Here is a 19,426-nt window from a genome sequence, read left to right on the forward strand (position 1 = left end):
TGGATTATTTTTTGTCAATTCTTTCTTTTTTATCCTGCCCCGTGCGAGGGAGGGAGCGCGGCAGGAAGGCAGCCACGTGGGGCAGGGCGCAGGGGCGGTTTGGGGAGCAGCCTGGAGCCTGCCTTGTCAGCCTTTGAGTGCTCTTTTGTGTTGTTATGATTGTGACTTTGTTCTGTTCCATGGCCTTGCACGTACATCTGGAATTACCTGGCTCTGGGAAAGCTTGGGCTTTGTATCCAAGCAGTCTTTTATTTGTCTTCTGGAGTGGGGAGGCTTGTTTGGGGGTATCTTTTTTTTTTTTTTTTTAATTTTGTTGGTGCTTTTTATTTATTTATTTATTTATTTATTTATTTATTTTAAAAGCATGAAGTCTCTGGAAATTTTGGTTCTACCAGGAGCCCTCCCTGCTTGCAGCAGCTGTGGGCAAGAGGAGCGGAGGGAGGCTGGGGTCTCCGGGCTGCTCCAAGGGGAAGGAGAGAAGGAGAGGACCCTGGCTGCTGGATGGGGGCTGGCAGCCCTCCGTTGGGTCCAGCCAGGCCTACAGCTCTCTGCTGAGGCTGGTGGGAAGAACAAATATTATTTTACTAGGAAAAAACAAATTTTTGGGTGTTCCCTCCTCCCCCTCCCCCCCTTCTTTTGGTAGTAGCTTGCAATCCAAGCAGCTGATTAAAATGAAACGTCCGTGGTTGGTCTCATGGCAGGAGGCCCAGGCCTGCAGCTTATTTAGCTAAAATTCAGCCCCCTGGCCCTGCCATGTTGGCATTTTTTTGCTGTTTGTGTTAAACGCAGATGCTCTCTGGTGTGCTGGGCGGGCCTGGGGCAGCCGCCTGGCTCCGAGGCTGCGTGAGGAGAGCCCCGGGCATGGCGGTGGCGGCCCGCTGAGGGGCTCGGCATCCGTGGCTGTGGGGGGCCTGCGGGCAGGCGGCGGTGCCTCCTCGCAGCATCCAGCCTGCCTCCTCTCGACCAGCAGCGTGCTCCCCGTTTGTTGTCTCGCGTGTGGAAGGAAAGGGCATCGGAAGAAGCCATGAGGAGAGGTTTCTCGCTAGAAGCGATGAGCGAAGGCCTGGAAGTGGCCGCTGTGCTGGCGGGGTGAAGGCTGAGGAGCCGCGCCACCAGAGGCTGCCTGACCGACTGCCCAAAGCACCTCGTGCTCCGATACCGCTGGCTGCTGCCTTCTGAAAGCGTTGGGAAAACCGTGCTGGAAAGCCTGACCTACTTTTTGGAGGGAGGAGAGCAAGCCCAGGTCTGGACTTCCATGCTGCCCTTCAGTAAGGGTTAATAGCCCAAAAAATGGACCTTTTATTTTTATTTTATTTTATATTTTTTTATTTCCCCTTTGCCTATTGAACCAGCTTTGAAGTTCCTCTAACTCCAACATCAGCAGCCTCCGCCAGCCTTTCCAAATAACCATGAGTCCTCCCGAGCCCAGGCGCTTGCTTTGCCCACCCGTGGTGGTCACCGCTGGGAAAAAACCAACGCTCATCTCCCACCCTTCACCTTCATTTTTTGATCACCCCACTTTGCAAGAAGATTTTGGATTTTCCTATGGGATGTATTTTCAGCTGGTCAGCCCCACTGTTATCCAAATGTCTCCCTGTAGGCCTGGCAGGGGGGGCGCAGGATCCGGCCGGGCTGCCCGTGCCCCCGGGGCTGCAGCCACCGCTCCCCTCCAGCACAGGGGCCGGGTCCTGCTATGGGGTGTGCACGGGGGTGCTGGAGCCACCTCCTCCACCCGGTGCCATCTCTGGATTGCGTGCTGCTTGTACAATGGCAGGGAGCTATTCTGTTCAGGTAAACAAGGACATTTAAGGAGCTTCGCTGTCATGGCCAGCTGGTTTGTGGATGGCTGGGGGAGGGATGGATGACTGGATTCCTGGTGTGGCTTTTTGTTGTGCTTTTCTCTTTTTCCCCTTAAATTTTTCCTGCTGCCCATCCTGCTCCTGGAGCTGCTAAAGGTCAAGGAAGCACCGCAGCGACTGCCCTGCAATGGGAGAAATCTCTTGGTTTTGGTTCAGCCCAAAGAGTTGGGGCTCTGGCAGCGTGCGCTCCCTGCTCTCGAGGCTCGGAGGACCATATGTTCCTGCAGCGAGCTGCAATGTCAGTGATTTGGAAGCAAATCTTGAATTTATAACCCTTAACTACCACTTTCAGCCGGTTCTTTTCAACTACTGTAAATTAAATGAGTTTTGAAATCAAACCCTCTTCGCAGAGGAGACCCCAGCAGCCGTAACGTGATCTCCCCTGACGTCCCGTCCGTCCGTCCCTCCTCCCCTCCCGGTGCCTGTTTGAAGTCCTTGGGCTGTTCTGCGGCGTAGGAAATGTCTGGCTCTGCTCTGTGGTGGCGTTGGACCTGGAGGGGGGCAGCGGAGGAGGACGGGCAGCACAGCTCTGCCTGGCGGGGTTTACAGTAGTCAGTAAAGCAGCAGGAGAGAAGCTCATGCACTGTATAAGCTAAATTGGAATGTGTGTTTAAAAAAAAAAAAAAAGGGCAAAAAAATAATATTGGTAGGGAAAAAAATACAGAGCAAGCTCTTAAAAATATTCTGGGATCCAAAATACGAGCTAGCTTCCCCCAAAGCTGGCAATTATACTTTTTCCCTTCAATCCCCTCAGGAGGGGGAAGCCTGGTGGAAGTGGTGGAGAAGGGAGAGGTGGTGGGGGTTAAGAAGATCTGACGTGCGAGCGTCTTCCCTGCAACGCTGCCATACTGTGTCGGAGCAGCACAGTGCCTCTTGTAAAGGAAGCTTTGCACAAATTGTCCTTGTTCCAAGGATGAGGAAACCTCCAGCTCTTCTGGCATTTTCTCTCCAGCATAACTCGGAGCTGCTTTCACCTGGGAAGTGTGATAAGCACAGACGGGGAGAGGACTGGAACAGAAAGGGACTGGGAGCAACCTTACAAGGCTTTTCATGGAGCTCTTGGTGTTAAACGAGGAACTTTTCCCCTCCTCCTCTCCTCATTTTCCTGTGTGCCTGCAAAAATACTCTGGTTTGCATTTAAAGGAGAAAACTGTATGTGCTGGGACTAAGCCAACTTGTTTATTCAAGGGAAATACCATATTTCCAACCCTTTCTTTCTCAGAGGAAGGCTTGACGGAGGATGGCAGACCGGGCTGAGCATTATATTTTTAGGTGACATCGAAGCACAGTTGTGATTCGAAGAAGCTGAAATCATGGCTGGCATTCTGCACTGAGCCGGACGAGACCTGTGCTCCCCTCGCCCCAGAGAGGGGTTAACTTCTTCCTCCTAGACTGCGCGTTCAGAGCAGGTGGATTTTGACCTAAATCAAGGCGAAAAACAACAACAAGAACAATAGCCTGCTACTTTCCACACTTTGCAATTTCCCTTCTCCAAATTGGATTTTTATTGCGAGGCAGGAGCCCGCCTGCGCCCCGGCGGTGGCGAGGAGCAGGGGCTGCGAGCGACCGTGGTTGCAAACACCAGCTCCTCTCTTACTGTCAAAAAATGGCAGGTCAGTGTGCGTCTGTAAACAATGCAGTTATGAAATGGCAGCGCCAGGCCGAGCTGAGCATGCTCGGGAGCTGCCTGTAGGGGGAGGTGAGCCGAGAAAGATGATCTAATTCAGTGTAATTCTTGGGATTGAAGGAAAAGACCAGGCTCCACTCTTAATGACAGAGCAGAAAAAAAGCCCCACGAAGGACGAAGCCCGTAGGCCATGGAGGCGAGGTGGTGAGGAGCTGCCACCTCTAGGACTTCGGGTGCTGGGCAGCGCTGCGTGCCTTTCTCACCCTCCAGGAGAGTAAAGTCTTGGTGAGGTTTTGCTGTAGCTATTAGAGGGACAGGCCCTAGGGTGCAACTTTTGTGTTGTTTTTTGCCTTTTTTTCCTCTCCCTGTCTGCTTTCCCGGCTCGCAGGCGTCGCTGTGGCTGCAGGTGGCACGGAAGAGGTGGTGTGTGCGGGGTGAGGGCCTTCCCAAGGAAGTGCCTGGGCTGGGGCCACCTCCTTCAGCTCCAGCCTGGAGCAGGAGCTCCTTTGCGTGGCATCCCTGGGCTAGGCAGGGGCGAGGGAGCTGCTCCTGTGGCTGTGGTGGTTTGGGGGAGGGAGGAAGAGGAGTGTGGAGGCCGAAGAGGTGCCTGGGTGCTGGTGATGGGGGTGATTGCTGCGCCCCAGGGTGCTGCAGGCTGCTCGCTCCAGGCTCTTCTTGGTGCTATGGTTTCATCCTTGCTGAGCCTTCCTGGCGACTTGGTGTTTCTGAAGTGGCTGGTTTGCTTTTGCTAGGGAGGACGAGGAATCTTTGGCTTCGTTTTAGGGTGCCCTACTCCCCCTCCCTGGTGCTAAGAGAAGGCAGGCAGCAGCTGTACTTCTTGCTAACCTCAGCCAGTAGCAGGAGGAGATGCCTTTGTCTGCTCTGGATTTACACTTGTCTGCACATACAAGTCGTACTGGTTTTAACTCTACTGGGACACAGTGAGATGGGTGCAACGCTTCCCAGCATGGAAGCAGCGAGGCAGCGTCGCTGTGGCCATGCCAGAGCTGCTGTCCTGCTCATGGCCTCGCCGCTGCAGGAGCTCTGTGGAGCTCGGGCTCTGCAAACCCCCCTGCCAGAAGCCTGAGCACCACTGTGGGCTGCCTTGTGCTGTACGAGGTCCCGTTGCCTTTCATGCAAGTGTCTCCTCGTTCCCAGCTTTTGCATGCAGGGACTTGCGCCTGGTTTCTACCCTTCCCCCTGTCTGGGGAGTTGATTTGTGCGGCTGGATTAGGAGGGAGCCATGGGGGCAGAGAAGGAAATGTTTCTGTCCTTTTAGGAAGAGCACGGACGGGAGGGATTCGGGAGACAAAGAACTGCAGGTCTTGTTTGATTTGGGGACAAACTTGAGGCTGAGAGGAGTGCTTGTTGTGAGCTGCAGATAAAATTCCATGTTCACATGATTGCACGAGGCTTATAAGGAAGTGGCCTTAACCTAGAAAAGGAGCTTTGAGACTGGTGACTGCTTTGTAGGCCAGGTACATCGTTCCGTCTCCTTCCTTCTTCAAATGCTTCTCCTGCTGCTCTTAATGCCAGGCCTGCGGTCAGCGTCCCCCACGAGCGGTGCTCCCAGACCTTGCCCATGCACGGCAGGACCTGAGTAGTGCTGGAGCCTGAAATCAGCCATCTCCTCCTGCCTACAGCAGAAGCGCTGTCTTTCCACGAGCGTTTTCTTAATCATTGCTTCCTCTGTAATTAGCTACAAAGCGCTTGCCTTCTCTTTGAGGCAAAGGTTACTATGAGCAAGTTGGGTTTGTTGCTTTGCTTTTGGGAGGGAAGAACGAGAGTGCATGGGGCTGTGCTGCTGCTGGAGTTGCATCATTTCTCGGGAGCTTTGCCTCCCTTTGGTGCTGCAGTGCGCTCTGCAGACCTCACCGCCGTGCTGGGGCTGAAATCCTGCCCCGTGCCTGGCGGGTGGGAGCTGGCAGGGTCTGTGCCTCGTGGGGACCCGTGTGCTGGTGGTGTCACCCCCAGAGGGTCGGTCCCCCGGGTGCCAGCCCCTTGGTCTGGGGCTTGCAGGCCCCAGGGCTTCCAGGGTCGGCGCCGTCCCTCTTGCTGTTGGTGCTCCCGCACGCGGCGGAGCTGGAGAGGGGTCGCTCATCCTGCTGGCAGCCCTCTCTCAGGCCGACCTGCGTTAAGTGCCTGTCTCAGAGCAGAACAACGTTGCTGCAAAGTTTCAGGTTCCTAGAAGGTTGGTTTTTAAGGGAAAAAAAAAAGAAAAAAAAAGGACTGTGGTGAAGGTAGACATCTTAGCACATCCACCTCCGCTCCTTCCTGGTCTGCTGTCGGGGAGCTCTGGGTCATGATGCAACTCGCTGCTCTCTTGGGCTTGGTAAGCTGCAATGTGCTGGATGTGCTGTGCATGTTTTGTCTTTGCCTGTGCAACCTGCCCGGACCCTTGCGAAGGGCACGCGGGTGGCTGCTGAAAAAGCCAAGGAGGAGGCTGAGATGAGAAGGCTCTTTCTGCGCTTCCCAGCTCTGCTCTTTTTCTTGTTGTTTTTTGTTTTAAAGGCACCAGTGTCGTTTGTAGTTGGCTGCCTGGGAATGCTGCAGACCCTTCCCTCGGTCTGACCTCTCTGCCATCCCCTCCAAAGACCTGCTGGAGGACGGGGAGCCTTATTTTTGGCAAGCAGAGTTAAAACTAGAAGCAGCGCTTGCTTCTCTGCTTGGGTCCTCATGGCTTCTAAAGCCCTTTCAAACACCTTTCTTAAGACGCAGCCATTTTTCTTTCCTTCAAAACCTCCAAAGAAAAGGTCGTGGTGGGGGGAATAACGCTTCGTTGGTCGTGGCACGTAACCTTTGGGGAGGCTCCGCGGTGGCTGGAGGTTAACAATCAGCCCGGGGTCAGCCGGGGAATGGAGGCAGCCGGCTGCAGGAAAAGGGGGAAGAAAAAAAAATAAATAATAAAAAAAAAAAAAGGAGAGTGCGAGACTTTTATTGTGAAGCAGCCCGAGCTTGGCAGTTGGCTTTTGTTGGGACTACTGCAAGAGCCGACACTTCTGGCGGGGAGGGTGGGTATAGGATTTCCCTGCCAATCAGCAGCCGACGGATTGGGCCATGGGGTGTGAGCAGAAGGGGAAGTTTGCTCTGAATTTAAGGGGGGAAAAGCAAGCCACACAAACATGGAGGTATTGACACTTGCAGCGAAGTTGCTGCTGACTCGGCCGGGTGGAGCCGTGGGCCGGTGGGAATGGATGGGCAGCTGAGCCGTGGGCCGGTGGGCGGCGGGCACCCATGGGTGCTGCCTCCTGCCCGCCCTTGGGTGATGGAGCACGGGGTGGGAGAGCGCCTGGCCTCGGGGAAGAGGCTTCGAGGGCTTTGCAGTGGTTTTCTGTAGCCTCCTTTTGATGAGAACGCTTCCAAATCCACAGCCATCTTTTTTTTTATTGGCCTAATTTTCTTTTTTTTTTTTTTTTCGCCTCGGCGCAGGGCTGTGAAGGCGCAGTAGCGTCGTTGGGCTTTGATTTGAGGCAGAGCGGTGCCTGCAGGTGGTAGGGCTGCTGCCACCCAGTGCTGCTTGGCTGGGGCTCTGCCCTACAGAGCAGCAGAGCCCCTTGGAAGCCACCTCGGGTGGCCTTGCCTTGGCACCCAGCTCTTACTCCAACGTGAAGCAGCGATGGCTTCTCCCTGGTGCTGCTTCAGGAGCTCCCGCCGCTGGCCAGGATCCGGGGCAGCTCCGTGCTCCTCTAATTGTGGAGAGGAGGGAGCGCCTTCGTTAGCTGCCGAGGTCTGCTCCGCTCCGGGGTCCCTGCAGCAGCTTTTCTTCAGGCCTCGTGCTCTGAGCAGCAGCAGCGTCCCCGTGGAAGGGAGAGCGTGAGTCGGGTGTGGAGCGGGGCTGCTGGAAAAACAGCGATTCAGATGGATGCAAACGGCCTGCTGGGAATCCTGAGGCTTTCGGTAGGAGTCAGGCCAAGAGCAGGGATGCCCAGAGCTCTCTTTGTTGTAACAAAGGTCGGGCTGACCGGCTGCTCCCCGTGGGGTGAGCCGAGGCTCCATCTCTTTGGCCAGTGCCGGGTGCTCGTGCCCACGGGTGAGCTGCAGGTCTGAGCTGACAGCGCTGTGGCCTCACACAGCTCCTCACGTTGCTCTTGCACCAGGGTAAGTCCAGCAGGGAAGTGGAGCTGTTCCCAGTTTCCATCCAGTCTGGGTGGAGGAGAGGAAGGATTTACTTGTCGGTGTTCGCAGCAAGAACGCGGGTCAGGGGCTTAGCAAAGAACGGCTGACCTGTGCCCAGGTGTGAGGCTGTGCTTCCATGGCCAGGTCTCGATGGAAGTTGTTGGAAGCAGGCTTTGTGTCAGGCTGTGCGAGCCTTGGGTTTTGTCTCTCTGTTAAAGCCTGAAGGCCGCGTGCTCCTTGCCCAAGCTCCTCCTGCTGCAGCCGTGTGTGGTGTTGGCCCCGGTGCCGGCTGCCCACAGCTTCCTGCTCACGAGAGGAGCAATCCCTTGGGGTGCCAGCTCCGTGCACCCCTCGGGTGCCCTGAGGTCCCATCCGGGGCTCTTGCAGCCCATCCTGGGATCCCCTTGGCGAAGAGCCCACGCTGCAGCACGGCCAGCCCCTGAGCTCACGCTCTGGCTCCTGCTGCCACCCCAGGGCCTGTCCCCCCGGTAGCTCCAAGCCCAAATGGTGCTGGGGAAGGGCTCGCCCGGCGATGGTTTGGAGGCTGCTAGGCCTTCGTGTGTATTTCTTATCTCCTGCTTGCTTTGTGGGAGATGGGCAGGCTCCTTGTTTTGCTTTTTTTTTTCCCCTTTATCACTCAGCATGCTTTAAACCTTTTGATTTGCATGGCTGCAGGCACCATCTGCTCTCTGCGTCGCCCTACGACAGTTGGCCTGACCGGGGCTTATTCTCCTCCTGCGCCGCTCGCAGCGAGCCCTTCGCGGCCTCGCCCGGCCCCGGGGCTGGCATCGCGCCTTCCCTGGCTTGTCCATGGAAGCAGAGAGCTGTGGCAAAGGACCCTTCTTGTCTGTTTTTTGTTTTGTTTTATTTAATATCTTTTCCTTTGTTTTGGTAGCTTTTTTTGTCTGGTCACCCCCCCCTCCCCAAGAAAAAGCCAAGAGGAGAGGTATTAGGGCTGCAAACCTGACCCAGCAACGTGATGCCAGGCACGTGAAAGGCGGAGGAGAGAGCAGGTGTTCCCTTTCTGCTCACAAATAAAAGGGGGAAAAAAAAGAAAAATCGCTTTCTGTAGAATTAAAAGCTGAGCTCCTGACTTTAATAAACATGGATATGGGAATGATGAGCTAGGTGTAGCTTGCTGGCGGCTGGCACTTTGCAAGTTAGGTGTGAACGAACCACAGAAAGCAGAGCACAGAGGCGCACTTTGGCCTGTTGGTGGATAAATGGTGTGCAGGGAGAAATGCGGTCCTTCTGCCTCCTCCCACCCACGGCTGAAGCAGTCTGGGGGAGCGAGGGTCACTTCCTCGGGATGCCGTTTGTGACCTTTTCAATGTACAGCCACGCTGGGCTGGCTTCCCACACCCTTTGCGTTCAGAACTGCCCGGCTGCCTCTTAACCAGGGACCCGAAGTCTCAGCCCCTGTGGGGCAGGCTGGGCTGTGCTGGGCCAGGCCTTGCAGCCCTTTATCTTTGACCTGCGCCTTGGCAGTTTCCTGGCAGCGTTATTTTGCAGAATGAGGTTTGCCCATGCTATAAACAGGATATGTCCATGACCGCCTGTTGGTTTAAATGTAGAACGTGTATGAACACCGAGCTAAATCTCCAAATCTCTTTTTCTCCCCTGTCCCTTCTCTCCCCACCCTTAGCGAACTGTGCTGAATAAGGGAGAGACGAGGAAAGACGCCTGCATGAAGACTGAGCTGCTGAAAGACATCACCAACAACAAGGAGGAAGGTGAGCACCTGCCTCGGCTGGGGGCCAGACCTCAGTCTGGCTCCTGGGGTCGGCACGTGGTGAGCTGGGAGCGAGAGCTGGGGCTTGGAGATGTGCTCTGTGCCCCAGGAGTCTCGGATGTGCTCTCACGAAAAGAGTGGCTCTGTTCTCCTCCTGTGTTACCCTGAGCAGGGCTTTTCCCCAGCGGATGCAGATTCGCTTTGCAGTCCATCCATCCCCACCCACCTACAGACTTATATCTGATTTTCACTTCTGCTTTGGTGTGGCTGTGAAACGCAAAGGAGGCTTGAGTTACTTTGAACCTCCTCTGTGTGGCTGGTTTTAACTGAACTCTGAGCCACACCATGACCTAGCCCTTCTCCTCTCTGTTAATGTTAACGTTCTGTTTTCCTTTGAGTTTCTCTGTTGCTCCAGAGGCACCAGTTGCTGCAGGATGGCTGGTGGGGGCAGACTCTCTGCACCTCGTGCCCTAAAAGATTGTTTCGTGTTTTCTGCGTTGTCTCTGCTTGCTTTTACTTTGCAGGCAGTGCATGTGTTAGTTTGATGAGGTCTTTCCTATGTGGCTGTGTGTGAGAGGCACACACACAAATCTGAGGGCTTAATAAATGTCAATGGGATTAAGGAGAAAAGAAACACACAACCCTTTATCTTTTTTCCCCCCTTTTCATGGCTCTGTTATTCCTTGAGTATCTACTTCTCATTGATCTGCAGGGATTTGGTGTTATTTTTGTTCTCCTCGCTGTAAGAGAACACTGGAATAGCACTGGACCGATCCCATCCAAATACCCAGTTTTAGCTAGAAACAAATTTTTATACTTAATTTGGACCTGTATGAGTACAGCATTGCATTTTCTGTTCTCTTCTGTCCAGCATATTGTCAGGTTGCTCTGGTTAGAAAGTAAAGCCCAGATCAAGCAAAATATTGAATGCTCTGTCAGATGTGGCCACGGTGCTTGCATATTAACTGGGAGCACGTGAGAGCTGCTGCTGACACCAGGCACGCGTGGGGCTCTGACCTGGGAAGACCAGAAATGAAGTCTGAGGTGTCGGTGTGGGGTTGCATTGCTCTGGCCAGAGACTCGAGCTTTGATCCCCTGCCTTGCTTGGCTCAGGAGCATCATGCAAGTTTATTTAGGTCTAGGGTGATCTCAAGGTAAGTGTCAAGAGTCTAGGGAGGTGAAAAAGCAGGATGAGGGTTGGAATAGAGAAGCTTTATGCCTTGTATGTCTTGACTGATTTTGACTAAAAGCAAATGACTGTGTGTGAAAAAGAAGCTGAGAACCCTCCCTGTGCAGGAGCAGTCTTGAGAGCTGACAAGGTGCTCGACTTTCAGGCACTTCAGGGTGCTGCACTGTTCTGTTACCAGGGCAGAAAGGGTCCTAAATTCTAAACTGCATAGTTTCCATTCTTGTGGTAACATTCAGATTTGTCCTTTTTCTTCCCAAACATACCACATGTGTAAAAGACAATGGTTTGCTTGGTCACTGCTGTATGCATTGTTCTTAGCTGACCTTCATTAACCAGCTGTGATCATCAGAGGGTTCAGTTAGTTAACGGTCCTAAAGCCTGCTAATAACAGCGTTCAGCATTTGCATAGGAATTTACATTTCTGAGTGTGATGTGAACGTGAAGTCATTACAGCAGACTTGCGCGTTGGAATGAAATGTTTTCTTTGAGCCCAGTTTCCTACCTGTGGGATGGAAGCAGCTGGTGGAGATGGGCTGTATGGGCTGGTCGAGCACCCTGCCGCCTGAGATTTGTCTTCTAAACTTCTCTCTCTAGAGAGGAGGATGCCTGGAACTGGGCTGCCACACAAGGCCACTGGTGCTTCTGGGTCCTGTTTTAGGCTGAGCAGATTGATTTTTGTTTGGTAGGAACTCCTGCCTGTAACACAAAGTTAGATCTGTCCTGGGTTTTGTTCCCTTTGGGAAAATTCCCTTGGCAGGTTATCTGTGGATATGGAATCCGAGATCTGAAACTTCCGGAGGCTGGAACTTGGCAGATCCAAAGGCTGACTAAAGGTGATGGTTGGGTTAAAGATTTAGTGTGAATTGCTTTGTTTAACCCTCTTTACTCTCCCTTGACTCAGAACGGTGCTGATACTGAGGTTGGTATCAGATCCCCATTCGAGCTGTGGCAGCATGTGTCTCAGCTCTGCTGCTGCCTCACCAAATATATCTTTGTGTGTTACACATCTACATGCAAAGTTCTGTTCTCTCCGTGCCAGGGAACTCAGCTTGCAACGTTAAATGAGGTTCAGCAGCCTGCCCCACAAGCAAGGCACCTTGGCCCTGCTGCAGCAGTGCCTGCAGCTGCCAGCCTGAACCCTTCGGTGACTTTGTGGCTCTGTGAGCTGCTGTCTGGCACCACCACTGTCCCTGAGGCTCTTCTCTTGCAGGGAAGGCTCCAACGCTTGTGCAGCGATAGCTGAACTGCCCAGCTTGCAGTCAGGCGTTGTGAGGCCCTGTGGCCCCTATCTTGGCCACCCTTGGCGTGCCAGCCTGCCTTTTGGGATGTGGCTGCATGGGAACGAGCCCTCGGGGGGTGCTCAGGGAACAGCCTGGAGGTCGGGGCTCCAGGGGGGAACTGGAGCTGGGAGCAGTCATCGTGTTTCCTTCTTTGTTCCTCGAGGGAAAGGTATTGCAGCAATGCGCCGCTGCTGTCAGCTGGCAAGTCCTCTGCTAGCCTCACTCTGGCACCGATGAAGAGAAGTAATTGAACTATAAATTTAACATACATCTGTAGGAATGAGATCTTCAGGTGTTCTTGGTGCTTTAATTTCTGATTCTGGGATTGATTCCCAGCCTGCGTAAAGCTCCGGTTAAGCTGCTCATTAGGCTTAATGTCTCCTTCTGTGTAAAATTGCTCAATGTGGATAGGAAAAAAAGCTGTGGATGAGACTGCGTTTTGTCATCCGTGGGGAAACGCAGTTCGGTTTTATGTGTGGGTAAAAGTTTAGGTCTCTCTTCCCCTCTGACAGGGAAAAGGGGCAGGCAGTTGGCAGAGATGAGCAGGAACGGTTTTATTAGACTGTGTTGGATGTAGTCTGACTCAGAAACTAGTTAAAGAGAGGTTTCCTGAAAGAACTGCGAGGGATTTCAGTTCTCCTAAAGTCTGTAGCTCCCAGCTCCGTGGTACATCTTGCTTGAGTTCTCAAGGCCAACTGCTCCTTCTATTCCTCAGCCCCAGAGGTGGGAAGCCCCACGCCAGCCGCAGCCGGGCGAGCAGGGAGGGAGGGCAGCCGGTAACGAAGTTCTCCATTACGCTCAGCCTTTCCCAGACTTCACCCGAGGCAGCTGCTTACAAGAGCAGCGGTGCTGGATGAGACGTGCACAGTCACTTTGCTCTCAAATAAACTTAAAACTGCTTTTAGAGAGCATCAGGGTTTTAAATTCCTGGAGGGGCCTTTTTTCTTTCTTTTTTTTTTTTCTCCTCTCCCTCTTACTGCAGATAGGAAGCTGCCGAGGGTGAGGAACGTGCTGCTCTCCACTGAGCCTCTGCAACCTTTGCATTCCCAGGTGGAGAGATGGCTGCTGTAAAAGGAGGAAAAGAATAATCTCCTTGCCTTGACCTGCTCAGCACTGGGATTCCCTGCTGAGACTGGCAGCCAGGAGAGCAGATAAAGCAAAACGATGCTCATTAGACACTCGAGGTGCTCACCCAAGCCCTGACAGCCCGTCAGGTGCTCGCCATGCTCGGGTCTGCAGCCGCAGGGAGCAGGAGCACTGCGACCACTGGGCATGGCCGGGTTGGGGCCTCGTGGCCCCATGACACTGTGGACCCCATCCCAGAGCAAAGGAACAAATTAATTTCATGCAGGACATGAAACAGCTTTCAGTCCACCAGTGTTCATGGGTGGCTCATCGGCAAGAAGCAGAATCCCATTTATTCAACCCGTGTAAGCTCACTATGGAGCATATAACAGCAGAAGACATTTTTTTTGCTGTTGTTTTTCCCTGTTTTGGCTATTGGTAGGTCATGCAGGAGATGGGAGGCGGGTTCCCACAGGTGCCTGTGTACTCCAGGACAGTAGGAGGGGTGGCACTTGCATCATGGAAATACAGAGCCAAGCTCTCAGATGGGTGTCATCTGCCTGCACAGATGTAAACAGGGGAAAAAAAACACTAGACCATCAATAGCTCACTCCAGGGAGGAACTTTGGCCTGAAACTTATAATTCTCTTCATTTCTTGGCTTCAAAACACTCAGCTTTTTGGCTTGACTGATAGAGGTGGGGTTTTCCTTTCAAATGAAGCACAGGATCTCAATCTCCCATTTCTTACTGGTCTGTTCTGTTTCAGCTCACATCTCTTCGGCAACCTTTTTATTTCAGCTGGGCTTTTCTCTGCTTCACAATTTCGTTTCACTTTGAGAAGGAAGGGGTGGGAGGAACTGCAGCCCAAGGAGCAAGCAGGTGTGTGTCTCACTTTTGAAAGTTTTTTCCAGCAGGACAGTTGGATATCGAATAACGCCTGTGCTATCTGTGGTGTTTTAAAGATGACCTGCAAGTGCTTAGGATAAAAATCTGTGAAATGTGTGTATTATAAATATAAATGTTTGCAGTACTCACCTGTCACCTACTGCAGTTCAAAATCATGAGTTTTCGTTTAAGTCCTGCCCGTGCTTCGCTCAGCGTGGCACTGCCCCTGCAGCACCTGAAGGCCGCCCTGCCCTTGTTCCACTGTGAGCACACAAGAAGCACTTTGGAAACACCTCACAGGATGTGAGCAGCCGTGTGTCTCGCCTCCACCAGTGCTCAGTACCAAGATGCTCAGGAAAATGTGTTAAAGTTCCAGATCGGATAATTTTGCATTCACTTGTAGGATCTTTTTTCTTTTCCCCTCAAACCTAGCAATGACTGCAGTCTGGCTTGGAGTAATGCTCATAACACTTGCATATTTTTCCTGTTTTGTCTCACTGAGCAGAGATAAGAGTTGAAAAAAACATATTTAAGACTTTTTTTTTTTTTTTTTGGAGGGTTCTGAGGTTACTACAGAGCTCTGAGCCGGTCACCTGGCTGCTTGCACAGGGGAAGTTCCTGGTGGATACCAGTCCCCTGCTGTACCTGCAGTGGTGATTTGGTTCCCTCCAGCTGCTGGTGGCCGAGCATCTGTCCTGCTGGGCTCGAGGGCAGGCTCTGGCACCGGCCGGGGCTGGGGTGGGACAGGAGCCAAGCCTGGCCCTGCCAGATGGACGGATGGCAGGCGAAGGCAGCAGAGAGGAGCCTGGGCTGGGATTTCAGAGATGGGTTTCGTTTTGCCTAATTCAGGTATTTTTATTTTACCGTTCTAATTCTGAACCAGTCCACCTCATTTCTGCTTACACGTGGTAGACGCATCCAGGCGGTGATTTACCCGCAGACAGATGTCTGCAGTTCAGTCAGACCGTGCTAGCTGAGCTTTCTGCTCTCTGTTGGTGGCAACGGTGGCTTAGTGGCACCCCAGCCTTTCAGATATTTTAGACATCTCAGTTTAGATGAAATGTCCTCAGCCTATCTGTCTTAGCCTCTCCTCTCCTTTCTCAAGATTCTGCTCTCTTCATCGCAGTTTTAATTTAATTTTGAGCAGCTGTGTTTGATATTGAGAAGAAAGCTTCAGACTGGAGCTGCTGCAAAGGGTCTGTGTGAGCCCGTGGAGGTGGGAGGCTGTGAACTCCTCACTGCTCTCAATGAGCTGGTAATTCAGAGCGCCCATTTAAATATATTACTGATTATTCTTTGCTTGTGGAATTGCAGGGGTCATATATCTGCATACTTCTCTAAGCCTTGAATTCCTTCTGTTATTAAAACGTAGCCAACTCCTAGAAGGTGCACAGTGACTGAACCTTGCTTCAGCTTGGTGTCAACTGCTGACACCTCGCAGGTGAACACGTCGCCAAACAGTTTGGCCTCTGGAGATGTTACCAGTCCCACACCTTGCTGATTTAAAATGAATTGGGAATGCTTGTACTGGGGTGCAGGAGGCATTGGAGACAATGTGACTGGTTTTTACTGCTGAATATGGCGTGGGGCCTGCATAAGGCATCCCTGGAGATACCAGGATGCTTCTAGAATCTGGGGAAATGGGCTTTGTCTTTCATTTTTGGTTAAAGAACAAAGAGGGAGTTAGAGAGAGAGGAGAATACAGATGAAATGTAGTCTTGGTCTGCTTAGAACAAAATGAGTGTTGTCAAGCTGTAAAGTTTTAGAGAATTAATCGATTTTAGGTTTTTATTCACTTGCATTCCCAGCATGAGAAGAAAAGGCTTCAGCTGAAGCCTTCATTTCAAGAAAAACTTGTGATTGACCCATGGAACTCATTGCCATGAGGTATATTTGACAACAAGATTTTAGCAGGTTTGCGATTAAACCCTTTTTTTGGAAAATGAGAAAAGGGGAGATGAAAAGGTCTCGTAAGGAGCGAGCATTTCTTTGGCTGCGTGGTGCTGTTGAAGAGCTCCTGTAGGCTTTTATCCAGCATTTATCCCATGTGAGATTCCTGCTCTCTGTAGTTGGTGTTCCCATCCCCTTCTGTAGGCCCCAGTTCAGCAGAAATGTAAATACAAGCTGCGTTACATCTGCTCGGCAGCCTGCAGACATGTGCTGCTGGAGGCGCGTGCCCAAGGCTTGCTGGCCGTGGTCAGACGTGTGAACATGCCTGGGGAGCTGCTCTGGCTGTGTGATCTGACTGGGTTACCACGTATTAATTAGCAACGTGGCTCCTGACGAGCTGGTTGTTAGTGGGGGCGGCTGTAGGCCGATGCCCGGGTGAGGCCCTGGGTTGATCTGAACTGGTGGGCTCACCGAGCTGGGCACCAGGCGCGCTCAGCTTGTAGGAAAAAGCCTTGTCCTGAAGTAACCAGCTCATAAAATTATTGCAGTGCTGCCAGAACGGGGAGCAGGAGGAAGGGGCCGACCTCCCCCAGCCCAGCAGCAGCAGCACAGCCCTCCCCGCGGCCTGAGGCCTGGGGTAGCTTTAGGGGTGGTGGAATTTCACAGCTTTGTTTTGTCGAGTTTCTAGTAACGCAGATTTGGAGGTGTGGTGTCTGTAGAGATTTATGGCACTGCCACAGTCAGTCGGATTGTGTTTTGGACACTTAATAAGAGTGTGAGGGGTAAGCTGTATGTGGGATTTTAATTTTAGCCTCATGGATTTTTCATAAAGTCCGTGACGCTTTCAGGGGTAATGCAGTTATTCTTTTCCCTAGGGCAGTGCTCTAATTCACCTTGTTTTGGTTGCCTTCCTGGCAGGTAGAGCAATTTTAGCACTCTGCTTATTCAGTTTATCTAATGCTCAGCCACTGAAGTTATTTGACTGTTCTGGTGGGAGTGCACAGCCTTTGAATCAACAAATACCGAAGGCCTCACTCAGCCAGGTGCCTGCTGCTGAGTGCTAGAAACCTTCAGCTGTAATTAGGGAGCCCATTTTTTGCTTTGTTTTGGTGCTGACTTTGCTGAAAGGATTGTTTAAATGGCACTAGCGTGGTCTTCTAAAGACGCTTGATGAAGGATGAGAAATAAAAGTTGGAAGAGTAAGTGCACAGCTGCCCAAGATTTCTCAAATAGACAAATAACAGTGAAAGAACACCTAGTAGCACTTTACCTTCTCCTAATCAGAGTCGTCCCTACCCAAAGCAAACCCTTGTGCGTCTTATCAGAGCTTTCAGTACACAGAAAGTGGTCTGGGAGCCGGGAGATGGCAGCAGACAGGGCTGCTGACTTGGAGTCGTGCTTGGAGAGCCACTAAAATCCTGCCTCCGAGGGGTTGTGCCCCTGCTCTCTGCAGAGCTCACCCAGCTCTGCCTTGCAGCCTGGCTGGGTTTGGTGGGGAATGGTCTGCGTAGCACAAGCGTCCCCTCAGCACACATTGCCCACATTAAACCTCAGGAGGAGCTACCAGATGTTGTCAGGTTTTGAAGAGACCTTACAATAAGATGTTTACTGACCAAAACAAGGGGCAGAGTTTTACAAGGCAGGGTTGAGACTGTCTCCATGTAAGCTGTGGTGAGGGTGAGGCCGGGCAGGTCGAGGGCTGAAGGAGGTCTTGGAGCCCCACCTGGGCCAGCTCTGAGCACCTGGCTGCAGTTTGGTGTTGGCTGTGCTTTGAGCTGGAGGTTGGATCGGGTGGTCCGAGTGTATTGACTGAGTCAAGGCTTTGAATCTGATGTTGGAAATGTTTGTCTTCAAGTCCCAGATGAGCACCTAAAAGCAGGTTTGGGGACTAATACAGAAGTTTCAGGTACTAGAATGCATTGGTTTTAGAGGTGACATCTGTGAGTGCTGTTTGTACAGGAATTGGTATCAAAACAGATCTTTGAGGTCAACCTAAGGGTAAGAAAATGGACTGAATGGATGCATTTAAAAGGGAAAAGTGGAAGCAGTGGTGCAGTGCTGCTGCTCCAGCCCTGCTGGTGTTTGCCTTGAGCTGCCCCATGCACTCGGAGGCATGCAGCAAAGTCTGGCACAGCGTGGCTTTGAACCAGGAGCCTGAAAATGTTGGGTTTGACATCCCAAGATCCAGAATCTGGGCTCCTCTTCACAGAATCACAGAATCATCTAGGTTGGAAGAGACCTCCAAGATCACCGAGTCCAACCTCTGACCTAACACTAACCAGTCCTCCACTAAACCATAATCCCTAAGCTCTACATCTAAACGTCTTTTAAAGACCTCCAGGGATGGTGACTCCACCACTTCCCTGGGCAGCCCGTTCCAATGCCTCACAACCCTTTCGGTAAAGAAGTTTTTCCCTAATATCCAACCTAAACCTCCCCTGGTGCAACTTTAGCCCATTCCCCCTCATCCTGTCACCAGGCACGTGGGAGAACAGACCAACCCCCACCTCTCTACAGCCTCCTTTAAGGTATCTGTAGAGAGCGATAAGGTCGCCCCTGAGCCTCCTTTTCTCCAGGCTGAACAAGCCCAGCTCCTTCAGCCGCTCCTCATAGGACTTGTTCTCCAGGCCCCTCACCAGCTTCGTCGCCCTTCTCTGGACCCGCTCAAGCACCTCGATGTCCTTCTTGTAGCGAGGGGCCCAAAACTGAACACAGTACTCGAGGTGCGGCCTCACCAGAGCCGAGTACAGGGGGACGATCACCTCCCTAGCCCTGCTGGTCACACTGCTTCTTATACAAGCCAGGATGCCGTTGGCCTTCTTGGCCACCTGAGCACACTGCTGGCTCATATTCAGCCAACTATCAACCATCACTCCGAGGTCCTTCTCTACCTGGCAGCTCTCCAACCACTCATCTCCCAGCCTGTAGCTCTGCTTGGGGTTGTTGTGCCCCAGGTGCAGGACCCGGCACTTGGCCTTGTTGAACCTCACACAGTTGGCCTCAGCCCATCGATCCAGCAATGGTCTTCATGCTGTAGCCTCACATAAGGTATCTGCCAGATCAGCAGAGACGTACAGGATATTGGCCTCCATGTTTGGGCTTCAAGAGCAGCGTGGAGCGAGGTGCTGATACCAGCTTGCTGGTCTGGCTTGCAGAGCTGGCCTTCTGTTTGACTTCTGGGCTCTGCTATGGGCTAAAATAACTTCAATTCGAGCTGGCTGTAAATCAGTCCTGCCTGCTCTGACAGCCCGCCTGGACAAAGCTCTAGCCGGTGGTACTTCTGGTGCTTTTCATAACTGTCTGGCCTCTGGAAGGAAAACAATACAAGGAATCCCTAACAGCAGGTTGATTTAATCATTTTACTGAACGTGCCAGTGAATTGTTATCATCCCTGGTTGCCTGGGGAGCTGCTAGTTTGTCATGCTGGAAACCTTTCTGCAAGTACATGGTGTTCGTACTTGGATTCTGTCAGCTCGGGCCTGAAATCTGGTGGGACAAAAGTATTGGAGGGGGAGCATGGGAATATTTGGAAGGGAGAAAAAACCTCTTTGCGTGGACACTCCTGTCTTATCTGCGAGTGAGCTTTTAATCTGCAAAGATCTTGCTACATTTTAATCATGTAATTGTTTTAGGCTAGAATTGCATTTAACGTGCTTCACCCCTGTGTTTAATCTGGCTGTTGCCTCTGAAATGACACTGGGAATCCTGCTCCTGGGCTGCTGCTTCCTGTGAAAGAGTGGTTTTGGGTGGGCAATGCCTGCAGAGCTGTGTCTGCGAGGGAG

At 52.2% G+C, this 19,426-nt stretch overlaps 1 protein-coding gene across 19 annotated transcripts in view; it reads left to right on the forward strand.

The window, feature by feature from the left end:
• EHMT1 (euchromatic histone lysine methyltransferase 1) overlaps positions 1–19,426 on the forward strand; it is a 112,706-nt gene that overhangs the window by 42,116 nt on the left and 51,164 nt on the right. For 16 of the 19 annotated variants that reach the window (XM_072025447.1, XM_027471165.3, XM_038165167.2 and 13 more), the window contains one exon: positions 9,248–9,335. In XM_072025447.1, the coding sequence (XP_071881548.1) occupies positions 9,248–9,335 (88 nt within the window). Of the gene's footprint in view, positions 1–2,691; positions 3,473–3,580; positions 3,772–6,506; positions 6,615–9,247; positions 9,336–19,426 lie in introns of those variants that run through there. The other 3 variants (XM_005027512.6, XM_005027511.6, XM_005027510.6) reach the window with 3 other exon arrangements.

This window comes from Anas platyrhynchos, chromosome 18 (genome assembly GCF_047663525.1).
Source record: "Anas platyrhynchos isolate ZD024472 breed Pekin duck chromosome 18, IASCAAS_PekinDuck_T2T, whole genome shotgun sequence".
In the NCBI taxonomy this organism is placed as follows: domain Eukaryota; kingdom Metazoa; phylum Chordata; class Aves; order Anseriformes; family Anatidae; genus Anas; species Anas platyrhynchos.